The sequence below is a fragment of the Callospermophilus lateralis genome, chromosome 12 (assembly GCF_048772815.1).
Source record: "Callospermophilus lateralis isolate mCalLat2 chromosome 12, mCalLat2.hap1, whole genome shotgun sequence".
In the NCBI taxonomy this organism is placed as follows: domain Eukaryota; kingdom Metazoa; phylum Chordata; class Mammalia; order Rodentia; family Sciuridae; genus Callospermophilus; species Callospermophilus lateralis.
In genome coordinates, this window is record NC_135316.1 from 101174476 (window position 1) to 101198564 (window position 24089).

General features: G+C 38.3%; 1 protein-coding gene across 2 annotated transcripts in view; it reads left to right on the forward strand.

Moving 5' to 3' along the window:
* Pcca (propionyl-CoA carboxylase subunit alpha) overlaps positions 1–24089 on the forward strand; it is a 360840-nt gene that overhangs the window by 175525 nt on the left and 161226 nt on the right. Inside the window, exons 13-16 of one of the 2 annotated variants that reach the window (XM_076871993.1) lie at positions 8778–8921; positions 10269–10343; positions 14496–14564; positions 16292–16367. In XM_076871993.1, coding sequence (XP_076728108.1) covers positions 8778–8921; positions 10269–10343; positions 14496–14564; positions 16292–16367 — 364 coding nt within the window. The remainder of the gene's footprint in view (positions 1–8777; positions 8922–10268; positions 10344–14495; positions 14565–16291; positions 16368–24089) is intronic. The other variant, XM_076871994.1, reaches the window with a different exon arrangement.

Here is a 24089-nt window from a genome sequence, read left to right on the forward strand (position 1 = left end):
TATTGTTTTCCTCCATCTACTCATCTTTTCCCTTGTTCTCTAACCTGTTATTGCAGATTAGATATACTGGATCAAGCCTCTGAGGCTTGTAATTTTCCTCAAGACTACTGTCCTTTTTGTATTTATGCTTTGTTTCTTGTTATTATTTCTTTATATTGATCTTCGAGGCTATGAGTTTGTGTTCTGATAGGGACCATCCTCTTATTCCACAATTGGGAAATCATTGTTTTGTTTTGGAAAGTCCAGTTGTGTGTTGGGGCATGCATCTCTGTGTGTATACACATCTGCATTGCTAATCTTAAAAGTCTTTAAAATTTATTTATTTGTTTATTTGGTACCAGGGGTTGAACCCAGGGGCACTTTACCACTGAACTACATCCCCAGCCCTTTTTATTTTTTATTTTGAGATAGGATCTTACTAAGATACTCAGGCTGGCCTCAAACTGAGATCCTCCTTCCTCAACCTCCTGAGTAGCTGGAGTACAGGCATGCACCACTGCAGGGGGCTAATGTTGTCATTATTATTAATAAAGCCTGTCAGTAGTCATCTGAAAAGTTGGTAGACTGAGTCACAATAACTTCATATTCTTTTGTCATTTAGCTATAAAATTAGTGTTAAGCAAATGAACATACTCAATATTAACCACTATGAAAGAGATTTCTTTTAATAAATAGAGCATTTGTGTTAAGAATCGGGGATGGGGGTGGAGATGGAAATTTTCTAAAAATGAAACAGAGGGCTGGGGTTGTGGTGGTGGTACACCACTTGTCTAGCATGTGTGAGGCACTAGGTTTGATTCCCAGCACTACATATAAATAAATAAAATAAAGGTCTATTGAAAACTAAACATATATATGTGTATACATATACCCACACACATATAAATGCAACTAATAGATAAAAAGTATTTGCTTCATTGATAAGCTATCTCTGCTTACATGTTTGGATATGATTAATATCCAAATTACACCTTTCTAAATTCTAGTTGTGTGTATATGTGTACAATTATTAATTTTCAAATGTTAGATTATTTTGAGATTTTAGTTTAGATTTTTTTAAAGCCACCTTTAATAGAGTCTCCAAAGATGATAGGAATTAGAGCATGCTACACATAGAGAAGTAAAATCTTTAATGATAAACAACTAAAACCCCAGTGTGATCAGTTGGCTCTTCCTTTATCCTTGAGGACAGAGATATACATTGTCCTGTTTTTGTCAGACCTGAGTCAGTAGCTTATATTGATTGCTATAGTGAAGGAATGGAATCTTGTTTTTTAGGAGAAGAGAAAGCATAATAGAATTGTTGAAAATGTATGAAAGCCAAACACCCTCATATTTCATCAGAGAGAATTCTGTGTCATATAGAAAGTTGATATTCCAGAAGGCTTTAGGAATTCTTTTTTAGTAACTTAATTCTTGCCCTTTTCAGTTTCATTTTTTAAATAATTGAGAATAATTACAGCCCAGGGCTTGGAGTGTAACTAAGTGATTGAGTGCTTGCTGGGCATATATCCTAGGTTCAATTCTCCAACACTGGAGAACTATTGCAACCCAAATTTTATTTTCTGACAATTGATTATAATTGGGCAAATACCCCATTCTATGTTCAGAGTAGGTTTTTTAATTTTCTTTTGGCATGGGGCGTGTGTGTGTGTACCAGGGGTTGAACTCAGGGGCACTCAACCACTGAGCCACATCCCCAGTCCTATTTATTTAGAGACAGGGTCTCACTGATTGCTTAGTGCCTCACTTGTGCTGAGGCTGGCTTTGACCTTGAGATCCTCCTGCCTCAGCCTCTCAAGCTGCTAGGATTATAGATAGCACCACTATACCTGGCTAGAGTAGTTTTAAATGTTAAAAAAAATCAAGGACTTTCTAGACTAAAATATTTTAAAAATGGGATTGGAGCATTTGAAAGAATAATTGGTAGAAAGAAAAGAATTTATAAGAAAGTGGATTTTTAATTAATTTGTAAAATTCCCCTCTTGCTAGAGGGAAGTTTTGGATCTGGGGAAAAATGGATCTTTTAAAATTATATTTAAAGCAATAGAGGCTAGGGTTGTTAGGCTGACTAGAGTCAGCCAGAACTGGGATATTCTGGAACATTTGAAGTCAGTCTGGTAGGCTAAGGATAAAAAGTAGGACATATAATGCCTTCATGCTCAGCTTTCTTGTACTACTTGCTGAGCCTGATGAGAAAGTTGCAGCACAGAAGTTTTGGCACACAGATGTGCATAAGTAAGCATGTCAGGTCTGTCAGGTTCGTACAGTTACATGGGCTCTTTTTGAATCCTGTGGTAAGTTCTTCTATGTCTTTGAGATCTGGAGTCCTTCATCTGTATTTTAATCCTTCACAGGGGTTCTTCTAGTTTACTAGGACTCCATCGCCTGGGGTGGCTTCAACAATAAGTTATCTTCTTACAGTTCTGGAGGCTGGAAGTCCCAGATCAAGGCATCATTGGGGCTGGTTCTTTTGGAGGGTCCTTTCCTTGGCCTGCAGGTGCCAGTCCCCTGTGCCTTCACATTGGCCTTTCGCAGTGTCTGTGTCCTAATGCCTCTTCTGTAAGGACTTCAGTTGTGAGATTATGGCTCACTCTAATGACTTCAGTTAAGCCTAATTATCTTTGGAATAGAGACTCAGATGTGCGGGTTAGAACTTCAACATGCAACTTTGAGGGAGGAGGGACACGATTCAGTCCCTACAGTCCCTGATCCTGTTTTCATCTGTTCACTCTTGTTCGGTCGGCCAGGGAGCTCCAGGGTAGAAGCAGTGCTGTTTTCACAGCTCCTGTTGAACACAGCATTATTTTCAAGGTGAGTTTACAGGAATGGTGTGTTGGGACCTATTTCCCAACATGCTTTTTATCCTTGATTCCTATAGATCAAAATCTAATAACTTCAGATCTTTATTTTGAAACCCTATATTCTCAGGAGGTTAAGCTTCAGAATTTTAATAGGTACATGTTAGATTCTGTTCTGGACAAAGAATCTCTCTGAACCAAAAGAGTAGAACCAAAAATAATGGCATCAGCTATCCTTTTCACAAGGGAGTAACAACAAACTAAAAAGGTAGAAGCTAAAAAGGTAGAGACCTATTATGCCAAACACCATTATGAAACTCAATTTTATATAAGAGGACAATTTGTCACACCTACACTGCTTGCTTGAGTTGAGTCCAACAGATTAAGCTTACAAAAGATGGCATTCACAAACCAACTCTTTGTCATCTGTCCGTTTAGACTGGATGTATTTAATAAAGACATCATTTTAAATCATATTAATTTAAAATGACATTATTTGGAAATTACACATTCTTTCTAGTCTCTCACCACATGCCCCTTGAATGTGTCTCGTGTTCTTTCTCTGTAAATGACAATGGAGTTTTGAGCAAGGGTGTGCATGTGGACACTTGCTGCTGGACAGTGAAGGCCAAAGACCCCTCTGTTCAGGGACCACCAAGTGCCTCTTCCCACCCTCTGTCATTGCCTGGGTCAGCACACCTTTCATCCCTGTGATTCTGTCCACCCCTCCTCTCATTGCCAGTTTTCATTTGAAATTAATATATAAATGTCATTAAACTTTGCCTGAATCTCACTGTTCTTGAGGAAGATTTGCTTGTTATCTGGTTAGGTAAATATCACAGTAAAATATTTAAAAGTTTAGGTCCCAGAAAACATGTTGAATGAATTATCTGCTGTTGGAGAGCTATTTTTATTTGACATAGTGGGAGGATTCTGATTAGAGAGAAAAGAATGTTGATCAATCATCTTTATTTTAATCATGTTTTGTGATATGAAAAATAAAGTCTTAAGTGATGTCACTTTATGATTATTAACTTTTATTTGAAATAATTTCAGACTTATAGTAAAGTTGCAAAAGTACAGGGGATTTCTGTATTCACCGACATCTACCACCTTCCCTCTCCCTCTTTACACCTACACATATGTATAGGTATAAAGTGTGTATTCATATACATTTTCTTTACCTGAAATATTTCAGAGTAAATTGCAGGCCTGATGCCTCTTTACTTTGAAATAAGTCTGTGTTTCTTAAAATAGGACAATTTTTTAAAAATATAACCACAGTATTTGTCAAAATTAGTACTTTAACATTCGCATATTATTATCATCTTCTTTACCAATTATATTCAAATTTCATGAGTTGTCTCACTAAGGCTTGTTACTGTAAATGAAAGAAATTCTGGCTCAGGATCACATATTACATTTAGTTGTTGTGTCTCCTTTCTGACTTTTTTTTTTTGGTGCTGGGGATTGAACCCACGGACTTGCATATATGAGCAAAGCACTCTGCCAGTTGAGCTATATCCTCAGCCCTTATTGTTTCTCTCTTTTAATCTGAAATAAATCCATTGTAATGTGCACAATTCCAGTCTTTTTTGGTCCATATGATCTTGAATTTTCTTTTTTGTACCAGGAATTGAACCCAGAGGCTCTTAACCACTGATCCATATCCCAAGCCCTTTTAATATTTTATTTAGAGATAGGGTCTCACTAAGTTGCTTAGGACCTCACTAAGTTGCTGAGGCTGGCCTTCAACCCAGGATCCTCCTGCCTCAGCCTTTCGAGCTGTTGGGATTGTAAATGTGCACCACCTCTCCTGGGTGTTGGTGTTTTGAAGAGCCCAGTTCATTTACTTTATGGAGTGCTCCTCCTCCTCTGGGGTTCCTATGCTTTCTCCTGACTACATTTAGTCTCTGCATTTTGGGGGATTCTCCACGCTGATGTTTCTGGCATGGAGGTGCCTCTGTGAGACCACGGGTGGCCCAGGATGGTTCCCTGTTGGTGTGATGCTGTGGTTCAGGGCGTGTCTCCACATTTCTCTGTTGTATACTTACTCTGTTTCCCTTCGTCATTCAGGAAGTGTCTTATAGGAGGAGACTTCAGGACTCACTAGTTTTCGCATTCTTCCTAGTTTATATTTACTGAAGTGTAAGGCTCAAGGTGACAACTGAAGTGTCAGATTTGCAATTGTAATTCTGAGACTCGTGAAGGTAGAGAGCATCAAAAAGTTTTAATTCTTAAGTTCATCACTATGGAAATTAAGTGCTCAGATGAAATAAAACCTAGTTTACCTCACTTTTGTGTTTGATGGGCTTATTTTGTAGGGAAGTCAGTTTGATAGCATAGATAATTAAGAGGGAGCTGCAGAGAGGTCTAGAAAAACAGCCTGATGGTTACTAACAAGATAAAAATTAATTAAGACATGGTCTCACTATGTTGCCCAGGTTGGCCTCCAAATCTTGGGTTCAAGTGATCCTCCTGCCTCAGCCTCCTGAGAGCTAGGACTATAGACATGCCACAGTGCCTGGCTTGAACAAAACTCAGTTTAAATAGCAAGAAGATCTATTTTTTTTTAAAAGATAGCCATTTATGAGCATCTGGTGTCGGTATATAGAACTGTATAAATTCATTCTACTTCCTGCACATGATTATGTCCCATGATCTGGCATTTGATGGTACCAACTGATTTATCAACTGCTAATAAACCTTGCAGCATGGCTCTACTGTGATGAATATATTTCAACCAGAAGTTTGTCTTTGATGATTCAAAAATTCTAAGTTGGTAGGGCTTACTCCTTTTTTTGTATGTGTGATTTTTTTTTTTTTTTTCCGGGTGTTGGTTAGGGCTTATTCTTGCTGACTAAACTACAAGGTCTATGCATTTAAATCCTAATATGTTAATCTACAATGCAAAATAAGACATAGTGGATCCGTTATTTATGTATTCTTTGGAACAATAAAATTTTTGTTGGATAGGAAAAAACACAGGAAGCCAGGTTCTCAAAAGTCTGCTTAGTGAGGGTGGAATCACAGTAAGGGAATTGTTTTTTTGAAAATTGAAAAGTGTGCTTCCTGGGATTCCCATCCATAGAGATGCTTTTGCAAAAGAGGGAAGCACACAAGACCCCTCCTCTTGCAGAGTAGCAAGGCATGTGACCTACTAATGGCCGAGGTGGTGTCTAAAAATCTTGTGTAGGTCACACCTCCCTCACACAACAGCCCTGGAACAGATGTTTATTAGCATCAGACTTCTGTAGTTAGGTTTTTTGTCTAGGTGAGACCAGAGGAACATTTGGTTCACCAGACACTAATCTCTAACTCATTTTTTCCTCTTTGTTTCAGTTAACCATTTCTTTCTTCCCTCCCTGTCTCTATCTCTCCCTCCCTTCCTTTCTACTTACTAAAGAGATTTTAAAACCTTCTATTCAGTTGTATTTGGGCCTGGGAGCCATGTTGCTCCAGTGTGTATCTGTGATCTGTCTCTGGTTAAGAAGGAACCATTGCTGAGTGGTCAGAAGTGGGGAAAGTGTCTAATGAACAGTGTCACCCTTGGAAGATTCTTGATGCTGCTGATGATACCACAAGGCCTCAAGGAAATTTTCACATTTTATTGAGTAGCTTTGGAGTTCAATGTCTAGAGAAGGGTTTCTTTCAAAAGTGTTAAGTTTTACTTTAAAGAAGATATATTTTACCTGAGAAGTTCAGATGTATGAAACTACTTTGTGGGCTTTGACAATACATGTTCCTAAATGAATATTTTTTTTTAAATATATTTTTTTTTTTTAGTTGTAGATGGACACAATACCTTTATTTTACTTATTTATTTTTATGTGGTTCTGAGGATCGAACCCAGGGTTCGACTGACACATGCTAGTCGAGCGCTCTACCACTGAGCCACAGCCCATCCCTAAATGAATATTTTTTAAGACAGTTCTGTAAGTAAAGATTTTGTCTTTTTAAGCTTATTTTTTTGGTTTTCTACTTTTAATTTTGAATTTGTTCAATCTCTCTAATTGTGAAATGTTATGTTATATTTGTTATACAAGGCCAAGATTGGAACAAAGTGAGTCCATTTTGGGTTTCCATTCAAAGTGAGTTTAATGTACTTACTTTTCTACACAGTTACAGGGATATCTTCTAAGGTCAAATAGTTCCTCAAAATAAATTTTGGTGTTGAAGTCTTCGTAGTGGTATGAACACAACAGCACATGGCTGCACAGACGTTTCTATTTATTCTCTGCTTTTGTGAGCGTTTTCTTATGTGAAAGAATAGGGTGGGACAACACCTCTGGAGGGCCACAAGTTGCAGGCCTATCTCTGCAACCTGCTGTGGACATGGCTGGGATTGCTGTTCCTTCATTTATTTATTCATTCCACATGTGTTTATTTGCCTCGTGTGTATTACTCAACTTTTCTGGCTGTAGTCATAGCAAGAGGAAACTTGACTCCTTCACTTAGCTTTTAAAATTGTTTCTCCCCTAGCAAGGATGTGCCCGTAGCATCATTTTACATGGCGGTGGGCATGGGTAGATTTCTCCTATTGACCAGAGGGCTGAGATGCATTCTTCCATGAAATGGGTTCTAATGATAATCGAGACTTCACATTCGTTCTTTCTTTTTATATTTATCATATAGAGTCTTACTCCTCACAAACCATGGTTTACTTTCAAAAAATATATTTTAAACCATCTAATAATATCTTTATTTAGTGTCACATTTATTTTATAAAGGGTAGATGCTTATTTTAGCAATGATTTGTCATTAAAATTATGTCAAAATGTCTTAAAATGTTGTTGAAACTGTAAACAAACTCATAACACACACAGAGCTAATTATGGATGCCATCTGTTTATTTTTACCAAGCTTTTTTTCAAAACCATGGCATTGTCTGCTTATGATAAGCTTCAAGATTATTATAATGACTAAGTCCTCTCCTTCAATTAGTGTAGTTGAAGATGGAAAGATAATTTGCTTGTTCACTAACCTTTTCCTGTGCCCATGTATGGAATATGACATGCCATGGCAATGTAACTATTGTGAAGTGCATTTAGGACATACTTAAGTTCTATAAGGAAGAAAATCAGTATCAAAGCAGCAGTTATGGCCAAAGTTTTATTACAATCCTAAAGCTTTTTTAAGGCTTTCAAGGATGGGCAGATTATCTTCTGCACCGCCATAATTGGCTTTATTTTATCTCAAGTTTAGGAATTTATAGGCGATTGATCAAGTTATAATGACGCGTATCCCTGTTGGTGCGCCTGCGTTGTCAGTGCATGTTTTTGCACATATGCATCCCATGTGTTAGTGTGGAAGGCCAGGTACTCCCTTGACAGCACCAACCCGAGCAGTTCTCCTCAATTTGCTGAGAGCGCAGAGTGATTCACTAGCTCTGCTTTGCTGTTGTGCATGCTAAGCACTGCCCAGGTCAGTCTGAAGGGAGAGCAACCTGCAGGCTCCATCTGCTCCTTTCTGCTGCACTGCATTGATGCAAGACCACGCTAATCTGGCTGCTTGTCAGGACAGGTTAGTGAAAGCATGCAGTGGCCGAGACGCGGCTCGACCAGTGCTTTGGAAAATCATAAGCAGTCCCTACAGATGCCATGTTAAGTGTAGCAGAACAGGCTGACTATCAGCCACTGCAAGACTTGCAGCACAATGAATGTGTGAATGTGTTTTTCAGTTGAGAATCAGTTTCAAGTTAAATTGTTAAATACTGTTGGGCCACAAGTAAATCAAAATTGGGAAAAGTAACACAGATAGTTTACAAATACTTTTTTGGTCTGAATTTTTTTTGATTATTGTGATTTGTGTGCCCCATTGGGTTTAGTCTTTCATCTTATTCTCCTGTCTGAGGGTATTTTAGCCAAGTATAACTGATGACCTCGTTTTACCCAGCACCTTTTGAAAACTCTCTTGTTTAATTCTACTTGCACACCTTGCTCTTCACCCACTGACGGGCACATCTTGGCCTTGCAGGTTGAGCATCCTGTCACAGAATGCATCACTGGCCTGGACCTAGTCCAAGAAATGATCCGTGTTGCTAAGGGTTACCCGCTCAGGCACACACAAGCTGATATTCCCATCAATGGCTGGGCCGTGGAATGCCGGGTTTACGCTGAGGTAAAGCCAGTGGTGCTGGGAGCAAGGATGGTGGTGGTGTCCAGAGTCAGGAGACCTGGTGTAGCTAGCCCACGGGTAATGCAGGGTGTTAGGTCCTGTGTCAGGTATTTGATTATGTAATTCATAATCAAACCAGAAAATCATCTGATTTCCACATAATTCACCATAATTTTAAAGAATTATGTATTTCCAGGTGGGAAATAGCTGCCATTCCAATCAGAGGCAACAAGCATTGGTTGAGCATTTCTGAGCATAAATGGACTATGGTTTTATTTTTATTTTGTTTGCTTTTGTTTTTCAACCTCATTAATAAGAAATAATTATAACTTTCTGTGGCCTTTTTCAAAAGAGCCTACCCTGGGTACAGGTTATTGTTGATTCCATGTTTACTGAACTTTTTTCCAACAGTTTTTTTTTTTTTTTTTTTTTTAGTTTGTCCTTTATGATTACATGGACATTATGATTAAAATTTGAATGAGCTTTTCATAAAGCATGTATTCTTATTTCATAATTTTACTCATCAATTCTTAGTTCATTATTTTGATATTACTGTATAATTATATGAATCAGGAAATAGAGCACTCAGTACCTAAAAATGTGTGTTTTTTTTCCCAAATGATTAAGACAAGAATGCAAGGCAACATTTGCACCTTTACTTTTAGAATGTCTGTCTAAAATGTCTGTCCATATAGGGGGGGGAAAATCAGTGGTATCTGTGTTTAAGACTACTGAATGTTGTGTCAATCTTTTTAAAGTAGCTTGAAATATGTTTTGTCATGGCTGTTACTGCCCCTCCTGCTCTGCATCATGTGTTAAGGGGTATGTCTTTTTTGTGACACTGATCTTATTTATTATTTATTCTGATGATCTAAGATCTTTGTAAATGGAATACATATCTAGCAGCACGTGCAGCGATTCTTTTCAGGTCTTTATTTGAAGAGCCCAGATTCTCAAGTTTTACCATATGTGAGCTGTTTTGAGAAGTAAGAAAAACAAATATCTTTAGTGCAGCACATTTGTTGTTCTGAACTTGAGTATGTTTTGATGTAGAGCCTAGGTTATTTTATTTTTGCCTAAGGCATTCTAAGAAGTTTTATAAAAAGTTGGAATTTTACCAATTACAATAAAGTACGATCAAGGTCAGGCTAAATTCTGCTTGCAGTTCTGTTTGATTTTTAAATACACTTTTGAGTTGTCTAGTGGGTAAGACAGTAGTATTCCGAAATCTGTGATTCGGTAAATACCGTATGTTAAAAATAGAGCTATGAATGCTTCTTCGTTGTAGCTGACCTTACTTGTGCTGATTTATATTTCAAAGACTGTGCTTCCTTTCCTTTGAACTTTCAGGACCCCTACAAGTCTTTTGGTTTACCGTCTATTGGGAGATTGTCTCAGTACCAAGAGCCGATACATCTACCTGGTGTAAGTCATTAAGCTGTAATACCAGCTGAGGGGTTAAAATCTTGATTTATGTCATACTTTTATGTGAAAGCAAGTCAACACCAAAGGGTGTAAATTGAGGGACAAGTGTAATTCATGGGGAATCAGTGTTTTTGTTTAAAAAAATTTTTTTTGTACTTTATAGTGTTCAGGAAAGACAGAATTCTTTTGACAAGGGAAGCTCAGAGACATCTGATAACATAAATGATAGTTTAAGAGGTTCCCAGTTCTTTTGAAAATTGTAACAAAAAAGATCATGTAATCCTAAGGAAGAACTGTAAATGATTTTTTTTTTGTGTGTGTGTGTGTGTTACAGTTTAATCTTTTCAGTAAATAGAATGCAGCTTCCCTAGATAGTCAAATGTCAAGAAACTTAAGCACAAAATCATCCCATTAATTGAACTGGATTAAGAAAAATAGAGTGTGCCTCAGTCCATTAAGTGTCATTGACTTTAAGAATACATATTGTTTATATCAGTTAAGAAAAAGTGATCTGTTTTATTCCACAGTCTTTCTATCTTTAATAACTGCTCTTTAAATAGTTTTTGTTGCATGAAAAGAACAAGGACATTCCCTTTCCCTTAATCAAGGTAGTAAGTGCACAGATATGACACCATGTTAGCTGGTGGATGACAGGGCTGCACCATCTGTGAATATGATTATTCAGCTTGATTACTGGCAAGAAGATGGTGAAAGATTACAGGAAGAATTCTAAATTTGAAGATGTTATTGGATATATGATTTATTTCACTTTTTAAATTGTTTTTGTCCATGTGCTTTCTAAAGGGACTTGACCCTTTCTAGGCTGGGAGACTCCATGCTGTGTTCAAAGCCTGAAGGCAGAAAAAAAATTGTAAAGATTTAACAGGCATTATGTGACGTTAAATAGCAGATGAGAAAATAAGTATCATAGGGACATATCTAAACACTTTTTTAATCAAACAAAAAAGTATTAAATAAGAATTGATAATGATTACTCGAGTTGTTAGAAGTTTTCACCACGTTGTAATAGCTAACAGGATGTCAAACATTTTGCCCTCGCAAGTTTTTGTAATTTGCAATTTTCAAACGTGAGACCTGTTGAAAGTACAAGTGATAATGGACAAACTATACCCCCTACAGGCTTTGTCCCACCAAATCTTTCTTCAATTAATGCTGCAGCAGGAGTTTTATGTAATAACATTTGCAGTTGTGAGCCATCCATAGAAAGAAAAAACAATTAAAATGCCTTAAATGTTCTGCTTACTGCTGTTATTTGCTTGTGTGAATGTTGCATGTCAGCTAAATGGACCAAGGAATAGATAAAGTGATTGGGTGCAGGAGAGTGCACACTAAGCTTTGTCTATCATTATTGCTGGGAGCAATCAAATTGATGTCAGCAGGACAGTAGATGCGTTGACAGCTGTAATTATGTATCTCCATGGTGATCACTTTTGGCCTGTCATGGAGGCCCATGAGTCCCCTCCCTTGGAAGCATTTAATCAGATTGGGCTGTCACTTGTCAGGTAGACATGGCGGGCTGGGAGTTGGGCTTCGGGGGAGAGGTAGATTGAGAAGGAAGGGTGGGAGACGTCTGATACTTCCCAGGGCCCACTGTGGTACTGGAGAAAGCAGTTTCAATTATGCTGGGGGTTTCTGAGCAGTGGTTTAGGAATCTCATACAGAGCTGTGTGGGTGTTCTTGTTGTGAGCGTCCTAGGTTTCCTCCTTGCCTTATTAAAACTGGATCAGTCAGTTTAACTTGAGGAACCATGTTTACGCTTACCTTTTTTGGTCACAAGCATACATACTTAAGAGTTGACTTATGGTTTGTACTTTTCACATGCATCTTTAAACGTGAAATTTATCAGTAGGGCAAATATGAAGATTTCCTTTCTAATTCTTGATAATCATATTTTATAAATTTATTTTCAGACTACATTTTTGTTCTGCTCATAAAATTGGTTCAATTTCCATTTGATTTTATTCCTAACGCACTCACTGCAAATTTTTATAGCCTTTGTTTCCCTGAAGGAATGAGCACTTGATTTGACTCTTAATTGTTAGAAATTAGAGTTGGAAAAAACTAGAGTTGGATTAAAGTTTTAAAATTAGAGTTGGAAAAAAGTTTTTTTTGGAAAAAACTTTGTTAACAATAAATTATAGAACAGCATGCTTTGTTACAATTTCAAATTGGAAATGTCAGTTTGCCTACATGTGTTGATTACACATATTTTGATTTTACCCCATATGTTTTTAAATTAAAATGGCATATTTCCCATGATCATGATTTTAGTAAATACGAGAGACATAGTTATATGTAGGAGCTCTGAGTCACTTAACTTTTAGCATGGTATTATTCAAGGTAATTAAAATTTTTAAGTTATGAACTATAGGAGGATGTAATAAATATTCTTTATTGCCTGTTATTTCACCAGTGAGTTGAACATCAGAATTTCTCACTAGCTTATAGCTGTTAATGTAGCAATGATAGGAGATGTTGAAAGTCAAAGGTTTTAGAACACAGCCTCATTAGCAAGTATGCTGTGGTTTTACATGTGACGTGATGGTAAAGTTAGTTCTTTAACTTTTTGGCATTAAAACGGAGACAACTAAAGTACACAAGTCATCTTTTTGGTTATATAACCTGATCATCTGTTGCCTTTTGGGGCTACCTGAATGTGGGGAGAGTGTAGACTGATAGCATTGTTTCAAAGCTGCTCTATTTATTTTTTTCTAGTTCTTTTTAAAACTTTTTAAATTAACGCCAGGAATTTAATAGAATTTAGTTTATGTTCTGAAGTATGTTTTCAGAAAATAGAAGCCCAAGTATGCTTTGTAATATGCTGAGTGGCTTTCACCTAATGATTTTCATGTATGACTGTGAATAGAAATATCCATACTTTTGTTGGTGTTTGCAAATTTGGAAATAAAAGCCCTCTGGGCATAATGTTCTCTTTTAAAACCTTACAGGGAAAATATATTGGTGTATTTTTTTTTTCTTTTTGAAGAGAGTGAAACCATGGCTTATCTTTTGATGTCACTGTGTAATAAAGCCATCATCTTACCCTCATGTGGCTATCTTAGACAAGAGGTTCTACATGCGGTCCCTTGATAATTGCCTAAATTAAAATATTAAAGGCCTAACAGCCGCTGTGTTGACCTTTTCCTGCCTGCTGCAGACAGATGAGCTGCTGTTTATGAGGCCCACTCTTCCCACAGGTGATGAGCCGGAGCTTCCGCTCTTCTCTGCCCACCCCTATACAATGTTGGGCATCAAAGTCCTGCTGTTCCAGCAGCTTCGATTAAATTCCTCTATCCTCAAGACCCCTAGGATATGCCTGACAGGCTCCATATTTTGATTAGTTTTTAAATACTTCAGATTCCAAAACTTGGTCACAATAATTTAATAACTACTGTGTCCTCAGCAACTGCTCATTTTAGAAGTTTTACATGGCTAACCTCCTTGCCTTGCTGCTGATATCAAACTGGGAGATGAAAACAAGAATCAGTGATGTACTAACTAACTTGTTGGCTGGTTAACAGCAATCTGGCTCTTCAAAAGGGTATTTTGAACTTTTGCTGTTTTTTTCCCCCCATGAAAATTGCAAAATCAGAACTCTAATTTGGGCTGTGTCCTCACAAAGCAAAGCCATTGGAAAAGCTGTGTAAACACAGAAGCCTCAGGGGACTAACAGTAACAGAAAATAGCGTTTTACAGTTGAGAGGGTGCGGCAGAAGGGAAAGTGTTGCCGACATGAAAGGCCAGGAGTTCTGGCACTGAGAGGCAGGCAGCCAGGGCTCAGGCTTCCCCAGGCCGCTCAGAGGGATCAGGCAGAGAGTCCCCTGAGAAGGGGCGTCATCCACACAGGCAGAGAGCTGCAGATGCATCCTGGGGCACTGGTGTAGGGTGTATAAAGTCCCCCGTTTCATTCCTTAGTTCCTTCATTTAGTAACAGAAGCATGTCTTGTAGTGTATATTAACAGATCAAGACGGGTTGGTCTCTGTGCATTTTGAGGTTGTTTTTCTAATGTTCAGGAATGGGAATGTTACTTGAGATTGAAACTATCTAGTTTCTCTGTGGAAATTAAATTTGTGGCTTTAAAAAATTCTGCCCAATATGAAGTTCCTTTCATTTTTCTCTCTCCCTCCCAGGTCCGGGTTGACAGTGGCATCCAACCAGGAAGTGATATCAGCATTTATTATGATCCTATGATTTCAAAAGTTAGTTCCATTTCTTAATGGTTTCTTTCCGTGTTCTTTTGAACAATGTACGTATTTAGTTAAAAAGTCTGACACAGAGCCTTTACCTGAATCATGTACTATAATTAAACAAGTAATTATAGACTGATGTAAAATAGAAACTGCAGATTTTTTTCTCTTAAGAAATTTTAAGACCATATTCATTTGTCTGTCCTCCCCAATCAGATCATCCACCTGCACCACCCCCATCAACAAACATCCACTCAGGGGCACCAACCCAGCTCATAGCACTAAGAAGGCATTAAGTTTTGTTTGCTTTTTGGGCAAATTTAGAAAATTGCCTAAGGTAAAAAAGTGTCAGGTGGTATCAAGAAGTTGGGCTGATAGGCCGTGTTTGTTGGAATGCTTTTGACCTATTCAGTTTTTCTTTGCAAATTAATAGTCCTTACGTTGTTGATTTGACATAATTAAGTTTCTAGTTTTTTTCTTTTTTTTCTTCCCTTTCTGGGTGCTGGAGGTCAAACCCAAGGCCTCCTGTATGCCAGGCAAGTGCTCTACCTCTGAGCTCCACCCCCAGTCCAATTACATTTTATAGAAGATTATAATTTGTGGTTTGTCCACCTGTCTTTTCCAAGTTTAACTTTCTAGATTGAATAATCAACTTAATTTATTTTAGTATTGAAATCTTAAGACTTTATAATATGTAAAGTATTACAGTAGTTAAAACTATTTTATTTGAAAATCTTGTGTTCTCAAAAATGTCAAATCTACATTGAGGAATGATTTTTAAAATTTTTCTTTATTAAACTCTGTTTCATAAGATGGTTTTTCCCTAAGAGTACTTTTTAATGTAATTGTAGTAAACAAACCAATTATTTATTTATTTTTAACTTTGCTTTTACACTAATATTGTTAAAGTGAATCTTAGCTCTTTTTTAATTAGAGAAACCTGATTTAATTTAAAAATAAAAATACATAAAATATCATAAATGGAGTTTTAAATCGCTAAGATTCCATTTTTAGATGTATACTTTTCTGTTAATGGCTTATGGATTAATTTTCAAGCTGGTTTAATGTTGAAGACCTTACAAAATTTACCAAAGTTATTGTCGTATACAGGATAACTAATGTCATTAAATCCTTAATGAATAATTAAATTCTTATTTATTAGTTTATATAAGGTATATTTAAACAGGCACAGAATTCTATAGAGCAGGAAGGCCTTCAGGTTACTCTAGTACCAGTGCCCTTTGCTTCTGTGTTCTATTAAGTATGAAACTGAGCAATTCTTAAAATAGACTTTTTAAAACTTTCATCTTTTTATTTAAAAGTTTATGTACATTTTTGGTGGCTTATCAACATGTTCCCTTTTCAGTGTATCAAAGTTGGAAACAACAGGAAAAAAAGGGAAATAAAAAAGTCTTACCCAGTCCCACATGTTTACATCCTATCCCCAGTCTTCATATTTGATGTATCTCCTTTTCAACTCTTGGCTTGTTTTTGTGATTTTTGTTTTTTCAAATAGCTCTTTACCATGATAATGAAATGTATAAGTCTGAAATAGCTAGATTCTAATATTTGTTTACTTGAAAAATCTTAACTGGCACATTTTATATTAAAAACTGAACCACTGTGAAGTTTCAAAAGCTATCTTAGGAAGTCTGTTATGAAATATTTCACTTGTTCCTGGATTGAATCATTTATCACGTAGGTAGCTATAAACGTTGTTTCTGCCTGTCTGATTTTAGTTAATCGCCCATGGCTCTGATAGAACCGAAGCCCTGAAGAGGATGGAGGACGCACTGGATAATTATGTTATTCGAGGTAAAAAGAAAACTTTGTGACCCTGTTACTACATATGGTGTCTAGTTCTAGCAAACAGCTTGAAGTTTTACTAATTAGCGAATTCATGAAGCAATTGTTTACTATGTATTTAGTAGAAATCAGAAAAGCTTGAATTAATTCAACTGACATACTAGACCTGCTTCCTTTTCGTTAACAGTCCTATATATTATACGGCGTGCATCTTAAGTTATTTAATAAACTTATGATTAATAACCTTTCCTAAATAAGCATTTTCCATTTTGCAGTTACTATTGTATGTAAAACGAGAATCTATAGCATAAAGAACCATTGGCCAGTACAGTTTGGTAACAATTTTGCTGTATTATTGTCTATGGAGTTTTTTATTTGTTTTTTGAAGTAGGAAACTTGAGAATGTATGGAGATAGAAACATAGTGACTTACTGTTGGATAGATTTGGGGGAAGGGAGAATAGCTCTTTGCTTCAGAGTACAGCCTAGGGGTCGACTGTTTTCTAGGAGATGCAGCTTTGTTCCCCCTGTTCGGAGATGGTATTTGTAGTGCCTGCCTAACAAAATGAGATCCTCTGAGCTATCAGAGGTACAGAAATAGGAGCAGCACTTGCATTTAAAGAATTAACTCCGAATTATACTTATCCCCTTTGGGGAGAGTAAGTCATATTCTAAATTTTATTAGAAATTTTCTATTGGTAGAAAGTAAATTATTTTAGCCCGACATAAATTGTTATCAGCTGTAGAATAATGGATTTTAACACCAAATTGAAAGGAGGAGATCCAAGCTAGCTTTGAATTTTGAACAAGTAGTGAAGGGGTCTTTTTATTTAAAAGTTTATGTACTTTTTTGGTGGCTGGGGGCTTGGTGGGGCTGGGAGGCTCCTTTGGGAGTCCAGGGAAGAGAGTAGCTGTCATGTATGGTGTCAGCCTTCCTCAAGGCCAAATGAAGCACTCTTGCAGATTTCAGAAAATCTTCTTTCAAGTGGACACAGCTTTTGGGTCCTGAGGCTTGGCAAGTGGACTCAGGCTTTGTGCGAATAGAAAAAATGCTCTGTTCTCAGGGTTCAATGGGAAGTCCAGCTTGGCAACAAGCACATCGAGCCTTTGCTTTGCCCCCTTGACCAAGTTACTTTGTGCAGTGAACAGTTTGTACAACTGTCCAGTAGCAGCAATTTCATGACCCATTTTTTTCAGCAATTTACTTTCCCAGCTCATTTTTATCTGATGACAATTAACTCATGCAGTCCGCACTTTCCCTCATCCTTTCTCTTCTGATTTTTCCTTTGTTAGATTAGAACAAATTCTTCTTTCTCCTCCCTGTAAGCACTGCCTTCTTCCCTTCACTCTTGTTAACGTGTAATTGTGATTTTATCTCGTCTCCTGTGTTAGGGATTCGTCCATGTCAAACAAGGAAACGGGAAGCTTTCAAGTGTGAAAATTTGCAGATCTAAAATTTGTATCTAAAAATTGATAAAATCCTCTTCATATTCTTTCCAGTTTATTTTCTACTTCCTTTTTAGCCTTTATTTTAGAGTATTTACTAACTTATAACTTTGCTGTGTTCCTGTATTTTAAGCAGCAAATATTTTTTCTTTATGCATTGGTTTTATAGGCCCATGTGTCTGTATTCCTTCCGAAGTAATTTTTCCCCAAGAGGACATTAGGACACGTTTGGAACATAGTGTGTGTGTGTGAGTGTGTGTGTGTGCTGTAACTACTGTACATACATGGTCATAAATTAGTTGTATGGGAAACTTACTCCTGGAGGACTTTTATGTCTTTGTGTCTTCTGGGAGTGGAGGGTCCCCTGACCTCGATCTTTGAATTTTTTTACTGTGGTTGTTGAATTATTAGATTTTGCTTAATTTAAGTTTTACTGCAACAAGCTCAAATGGTAAAATCTTGAGTTTGAAGTAGACAGTTTGAGTAAGAATATGTTGTTGTCACATGTCCATTCACCTGGTAGAGCACAATATGATGGTTTTTAAGTTAAGTGGCTTAAATACCAAGGTGGCTTCCCTTAGTCTCCTAACTTTACATGGATCACATGTAGAAATGTGTTCTATTGCGCATATAGATTTTTCTAAGCTTAGTCTGAAATTTTTGCCTTGAATCATCGTGATATAGTGGAGTGAACCTGGGAGACTGGGATCCACATCCTGTTGTCATGTCATAGCATGTAGTAATAGTGTGCATACTATTTTTGACTTATTGTCTCTGTGAGTCTCATTTTCCACATTTTGAAATGGAGTGACAGTCTCTGCCCCATCCTTAGTGGTGAGGTTTAGGAGAGATTAGACATGTGAAGGGCTTGGTACTCTCCTGATTCATGTTCTCCATCAGCTTTGGTCCCATCTCTTCTCCCTCTCTCACCACAGTTACAAAACCACATTTTTAAATGTCATAAATCGTAGTATTATCAGTGGTGTGAAACTTATCAAGCCATAGATAAATAATAAGAAAGCCCATTAATAGTCATTCCCAGTGCTGTGTGCTGGGGTCATAACGCTCATGGCAACCTGTCCCAACCCTTCTCTGAAGCATTTACTGTCAGTGTAAAGAGACTATTAATTGTGCAATTAATGGCTCACTGTTGGATCATCCCGTAAGAACATTAGGAAAGCGCAGGCATGGTGGTGCTTACCGTGTTGAATTGTGTGTTACTGGTGCTGAGTAGTGCCTGGCACATGGTAGATGATGAATAAGTCTTTGTTGGGTGAGTAAGTGGTGCTGTCCCTGATTTCAGAGCACTTCTAATACCCCTGGTATGAAAAACACATGAACAGAGAAATATAACTGCTTGCTGTGGTCTTTTGGGAAGATAATGTGGTAAGATATTTTAAAATAAAAGTACCAACCTTTTGACTCAGCCACTCAACTTTTGGGACTCTTTCCCATGGAGTTGATGGTCCCAGCTGTAAGATGATGTTCACAAGGACAGTGGTAACAGCATTGACTGTCGTGGCTAAACGGCTGCACAACTCGGTGTGTACTAGATGCACGCTGCTTGAATGAGCACGCCGCCCGGCTGACGTAAAGCACTGTGTGCTGGTGACTTGAAGCCATGGCCATGTGTTCTGTTAAAGTGGGGGAGGAATTTGCAGAGCCTTGTCTAATACGTTCTCACATTAAACTCCCTTCTTAGCCTAAAATATTTTTCATTATGTTTGGATGGACACAGAGAAAGGGATGTGCACATATCAGATGGAATTTTATGAAGCTCAAAGTTTTTGTCAAAAGGGTTATTCTTGCTGTGCTTTCCCTAGGAGTTTTATTTCAGGTGTTTTTCAACCTCAAGAGAAGTTGAATAAACATGTGCCACACCATGCTCTTCCCCTGGTTCATCAGACGTTAGACTTTGACATTTGCTCTTTTCCTCTTTTCCCCTCCTTTGCCTTTCCCTCCTTCATCCTCTCTCTTCCTCCCTCATTCCTCCCTCCTTTCTTTCCTGTTTTCTTTCTGTTCTGTGTGAGAGAAGGTTGTGAACTCCATGACATGGCTCCTACGTGCTTCACAGGGCAGCTTAAGGGTAGGAGCATGCTCCCACAAACTGCAAAGCCATTATCACTGCAGAGAAGATCCACAACACCCCGATACCATCACTGCCGTCCCACGCAGATCCCAGGCTCCACACTTTTCTCTCAAAGTGTGAGTTTTATTTGCTTTTTAACCCCATTCACAGTCCAGACTTTGCGCAATACCTTTGATTGTGTATTCTTATTCTCTTGCCCTCTTGTGTTTCACTAGCATTTTTAAAAGTTTTTAAGTTTATTTGTTCTAATCAGTTATACATGACAACAGAATGCTCTTTGATTCATTGTACACAAATGGAACACAACTTTTCATTTCTCTGGTTGTACCCGAAATAGGGTCACACCATTTGTCAGTCATACACGTACCTGGGGTAATGATGTCCATCTCATTCCACCATCTTTCCTATCCCCATACCCGCTCCCCTTTCCTTCCTCCCTTTTGGCCAATCCAGAGTTCCTCCACTCATCCCATGCCTCTTGTCCATTATGGATTAGCATCTATTTATCGGAGAAAACATTTGGCCTTTGGTTTTTTGGGATTGGCTTACTTCATTTAGCATGATATTCTCTATCCATTTACCTGTAAATGCCATAATTTTATTCTCTTTTACTGCTCAGTAATATTCCATTGTGTATGTGTACACACACACATGCACACACCCCGCAATTTCTTTTTCTTTGTCCATTCATCTATTGGAGGACATTTAGGTTGGTTCTATAGTTTGGCTATTGTGAAATGTTGAAACATTGATGTGGCTGCTTCATTGTAGTATGCTCTTTAAGTCCTTTAGGTATAGACGGAGAAGTGGGATAGCTTTGTCAAATGGTGGTTTCATTCAAGTTTTCTAAGGAATCTTCATACTGCTTTCCATATCGACTGTACCAATTTGCAGTCCCACCAGCAATGTATGAGTGTGCCTTTCTGCCTACATCCTTGCCAACACTTATTGTTCCTTGTATTCATGATCACTGCCATTCTGACTAGAGAGATGAAATCCTAGAGTAGTTTTGATTAGCATTTCTCTAATTACTAGAGATGTTGAACATTTTTTCATTTTTGAAGAGTCTGAGGCAGTTGACTTGTATGTAGACTGTCCCCACTCTTGACAGGTGATATTAGCACTGGTCCAGTGGTGGCACTCAGGAGTGAGCCAGCAGGATGGGGTTGTAGTTAGAATAGTGTGTTCTTTAATTTGGTAACTTTGAATATGGTCCAGTTATTGAGGGTTTGGAAGTATCAGGGGATGGCCAACATCTCATTGGAGCATTCTTCTTCTTGCCGAGGAGGATGTAAGCCACCCGAGAACTTGAGAACCTGTGTGCCCATCAACTCAATTCAGTTCAGACACTGTTGGTTAAGTACTTAGGCCCATGAGAGCGCCCACTTCATGTGCTGTTGAAAGGCCCATGTTGCCACCTGTAATTGTACTGACTGGCTATAAATTGGGGATTCTCACAACCCTTCCCTCATTTTTGATAGTTTACAGTGTGGATTGAGGATGACCCTCCGAAGAAAGTTTTGAATTTTGGAGCATTTGGTTTCAGACCTATAGAAATGTTCAACAAGTCTATGCAAGTATTCCAAAATCCGAAGAACCCCCAAGATCTGAAACACTTTTGGATCCAAACATTTCAGATAGCAGCACTCCACCTGCTATGGCTGCAGAACTCTGGGAGGCACTTTGTCTACTATTACTGGTTTACTATAGAAGGTACACCTTGGGAACAGCCAAGTGGAAGAGGTGCTAGGAAAAGGATGGAGGAGGACCGCAGGACTCCCCTGCTCCCCAGGGCCTGCCATACTCCCAGCACTTCCTGGGTTCTTCAGCCTGGAAGCTCTCATGATCCTGCCCCATAGAGTAGACTTTTTAATGGAAGCTTCAGAGACAGGGCGATGGTTCTTATTGGCCGTTGGTCCATCTCCAGCCCTAGGTTTGGGTGGGTAGATGGTTGGGCTAAAGGTTCTAAATCTCTCATTACATGGTTGGTTCGTCTGGCTCCCAGCACAAGCTGTCATCATCAGCATAAGCTCAGATATGGTCAAAAATAGCTTCTTATGATAATAAATGATGCTCTTCTCATCCCTATCATTCAGGAAAGTTCAAAGGTTTCATGAGCTCTGTACCAGGACCTGGGACTAAGACCCAAAATCACTTCTGACTTCTAGATCCATGTTAGTATTTCTGAATGAATCAACATTCTTAGGGAGAACTCAAAACCGATTAGAACCCAGTGTATTTTCATTAGGCTCCCATGCTTCTGCATCCCAGCATGGCCTCTGCAGTCTCATTCACACTTTTATTTACTCTGACCCCCAGTTATTTTCATTGTCTGGATAGCACCATCATCTCCCACCCGAGGACCTTGTGGTTAGGCTGTGGTCTAAGCAGTTGTAACACAGAGAATTAAAAACATCAAAATGAAAGGTGACTGAGGAAAGACAGAGTTGACTTATTCCTCCTGCGGCAGTAGAGAAAGGAGTTGTCAAGGGCTGCTGGGGGACTCTTACATTGAAAGCAGGTGGTATCATTTTGGGGACCCAAGTGGACGCTTTTATGCCCATTGTCAAGTTCCAGCAGGAAGGCGGTGGGGAGTTCTTGCCCTCTTGCCTTCAGGAAGGGCCTTGAAAGGGCAGTTTTAGTTTTACTTTTGTTCCCATCCTATTGGCATTTAGTACCCTGGCCACACCTAGCTGCAAGGAAAGGTGGCACTTGTAGTTAATATCAAGGTTGTCAGCCCTTTAGGCTAAAGGGCAGCATTTCTCTTATTAAACAGATATTGGTGGATGTCAAAGGAAATGAGATATATATGTATGTCTGCTTATTTGTGGAAACACATAACCATACACACCCAAGGCCAGAGGAGTATGGTGGGAATGATTGGGGACGGTAGAAAAGGTAAATGTGATGAAGGGGAGAGGTGTTTTGATTGTACAGTTTTATGATTCTGACTTCTAGATCCATGTTAATATTTCTGAATGAATCAAAATTCTTAGGGAGAACTCAAAACAGAATAGAAACCATAATGGGTGGCCTATATTTCAGATGAATAATACAATCATGCTGAAGGGGAAAGGAAAGAAAAAAACTAACCCAAATACTTTTAAGAGAATTTTAACTCTGTATATCCTCAGGCCGAGGAGAAAATATGTATAAACAAATATTAAACTCTAGTTAGTAGGTGTTTTTCATAGTTGATGCATTAGCAGTACTGAAAATAATTTGGACATATTCTGGAATTGAGGAAATAAACACATGTATTGTGGATAATAAGAACCAAATTTTTCTCTGTTGGAGAAGGCAGTAGCAGATGTGGGAATGCATAGGGGTGGAATGGCCTCTGTGGTGTTGGGTTGAAATTGGAGGTCATGTGAACTCCCGGGTTTTCACATAGACTGATACATATGACTGATACATAGACTGATACACTGTGTGTGTGTGTGTGTGTGTGTGTGTGTGTGTGTGCGCGCGCGTGCACATGTGCACATTATCTAGCTTGGGGCTTCTCACCTTTGGCAGTACTAACAGTTTGGAGCTGTGGGTGGCTGGCTGTATTGTAGGGTGTTTGTCAATACCCTTGGCCTCCACCCACTAAATAATTAAATGTAACCAGGGTTCTCTGATACAGTGGCTGATTTCAGCAAGAATATAAGGTGAGCTGGAAACATCTTGTGGAAGAAAGTAAACAAGTGCTCAAAAAATGATGATCTGTCAAAAGGACGTGAAAGCCAGCTTGCAAGGGCTCCCACTGGCCAAATCTGAGAAAATAAATAGTGCTAAATAGTGCCAGGAAGGGACTGTCACCCATGGAATAGAATGAGGCCCTGAGTTGATGCTAACAGAGAGAGAGAGAGAGAGTGGATAATCTGGGGAAAAGACAGTTCTACCTGTAGGTTTTTAGCTCATTAATAAATGTAGAAAAATCACCATCTGGTAAACACCAGGTGTTTAAGTCAGAATCATCAGTGGATGCAAAAATTAATAGTGAAAATATGAGAAATGGGTATTTGCATATTTTCTTGACATCCCTCTGTAAGATGACTTATTAACCATAAAGGGAAGTCACACTCCTTTGCTGTGTGCTAGCTGCCTAGGCAAGCAATCACCATTGACCTCACCAGTAATGGATGAATCAGCATCCTCTCCTTAGGATGCTGAGCACCACCATTCGTGTGATATTTTTGCCCAAAATGCATA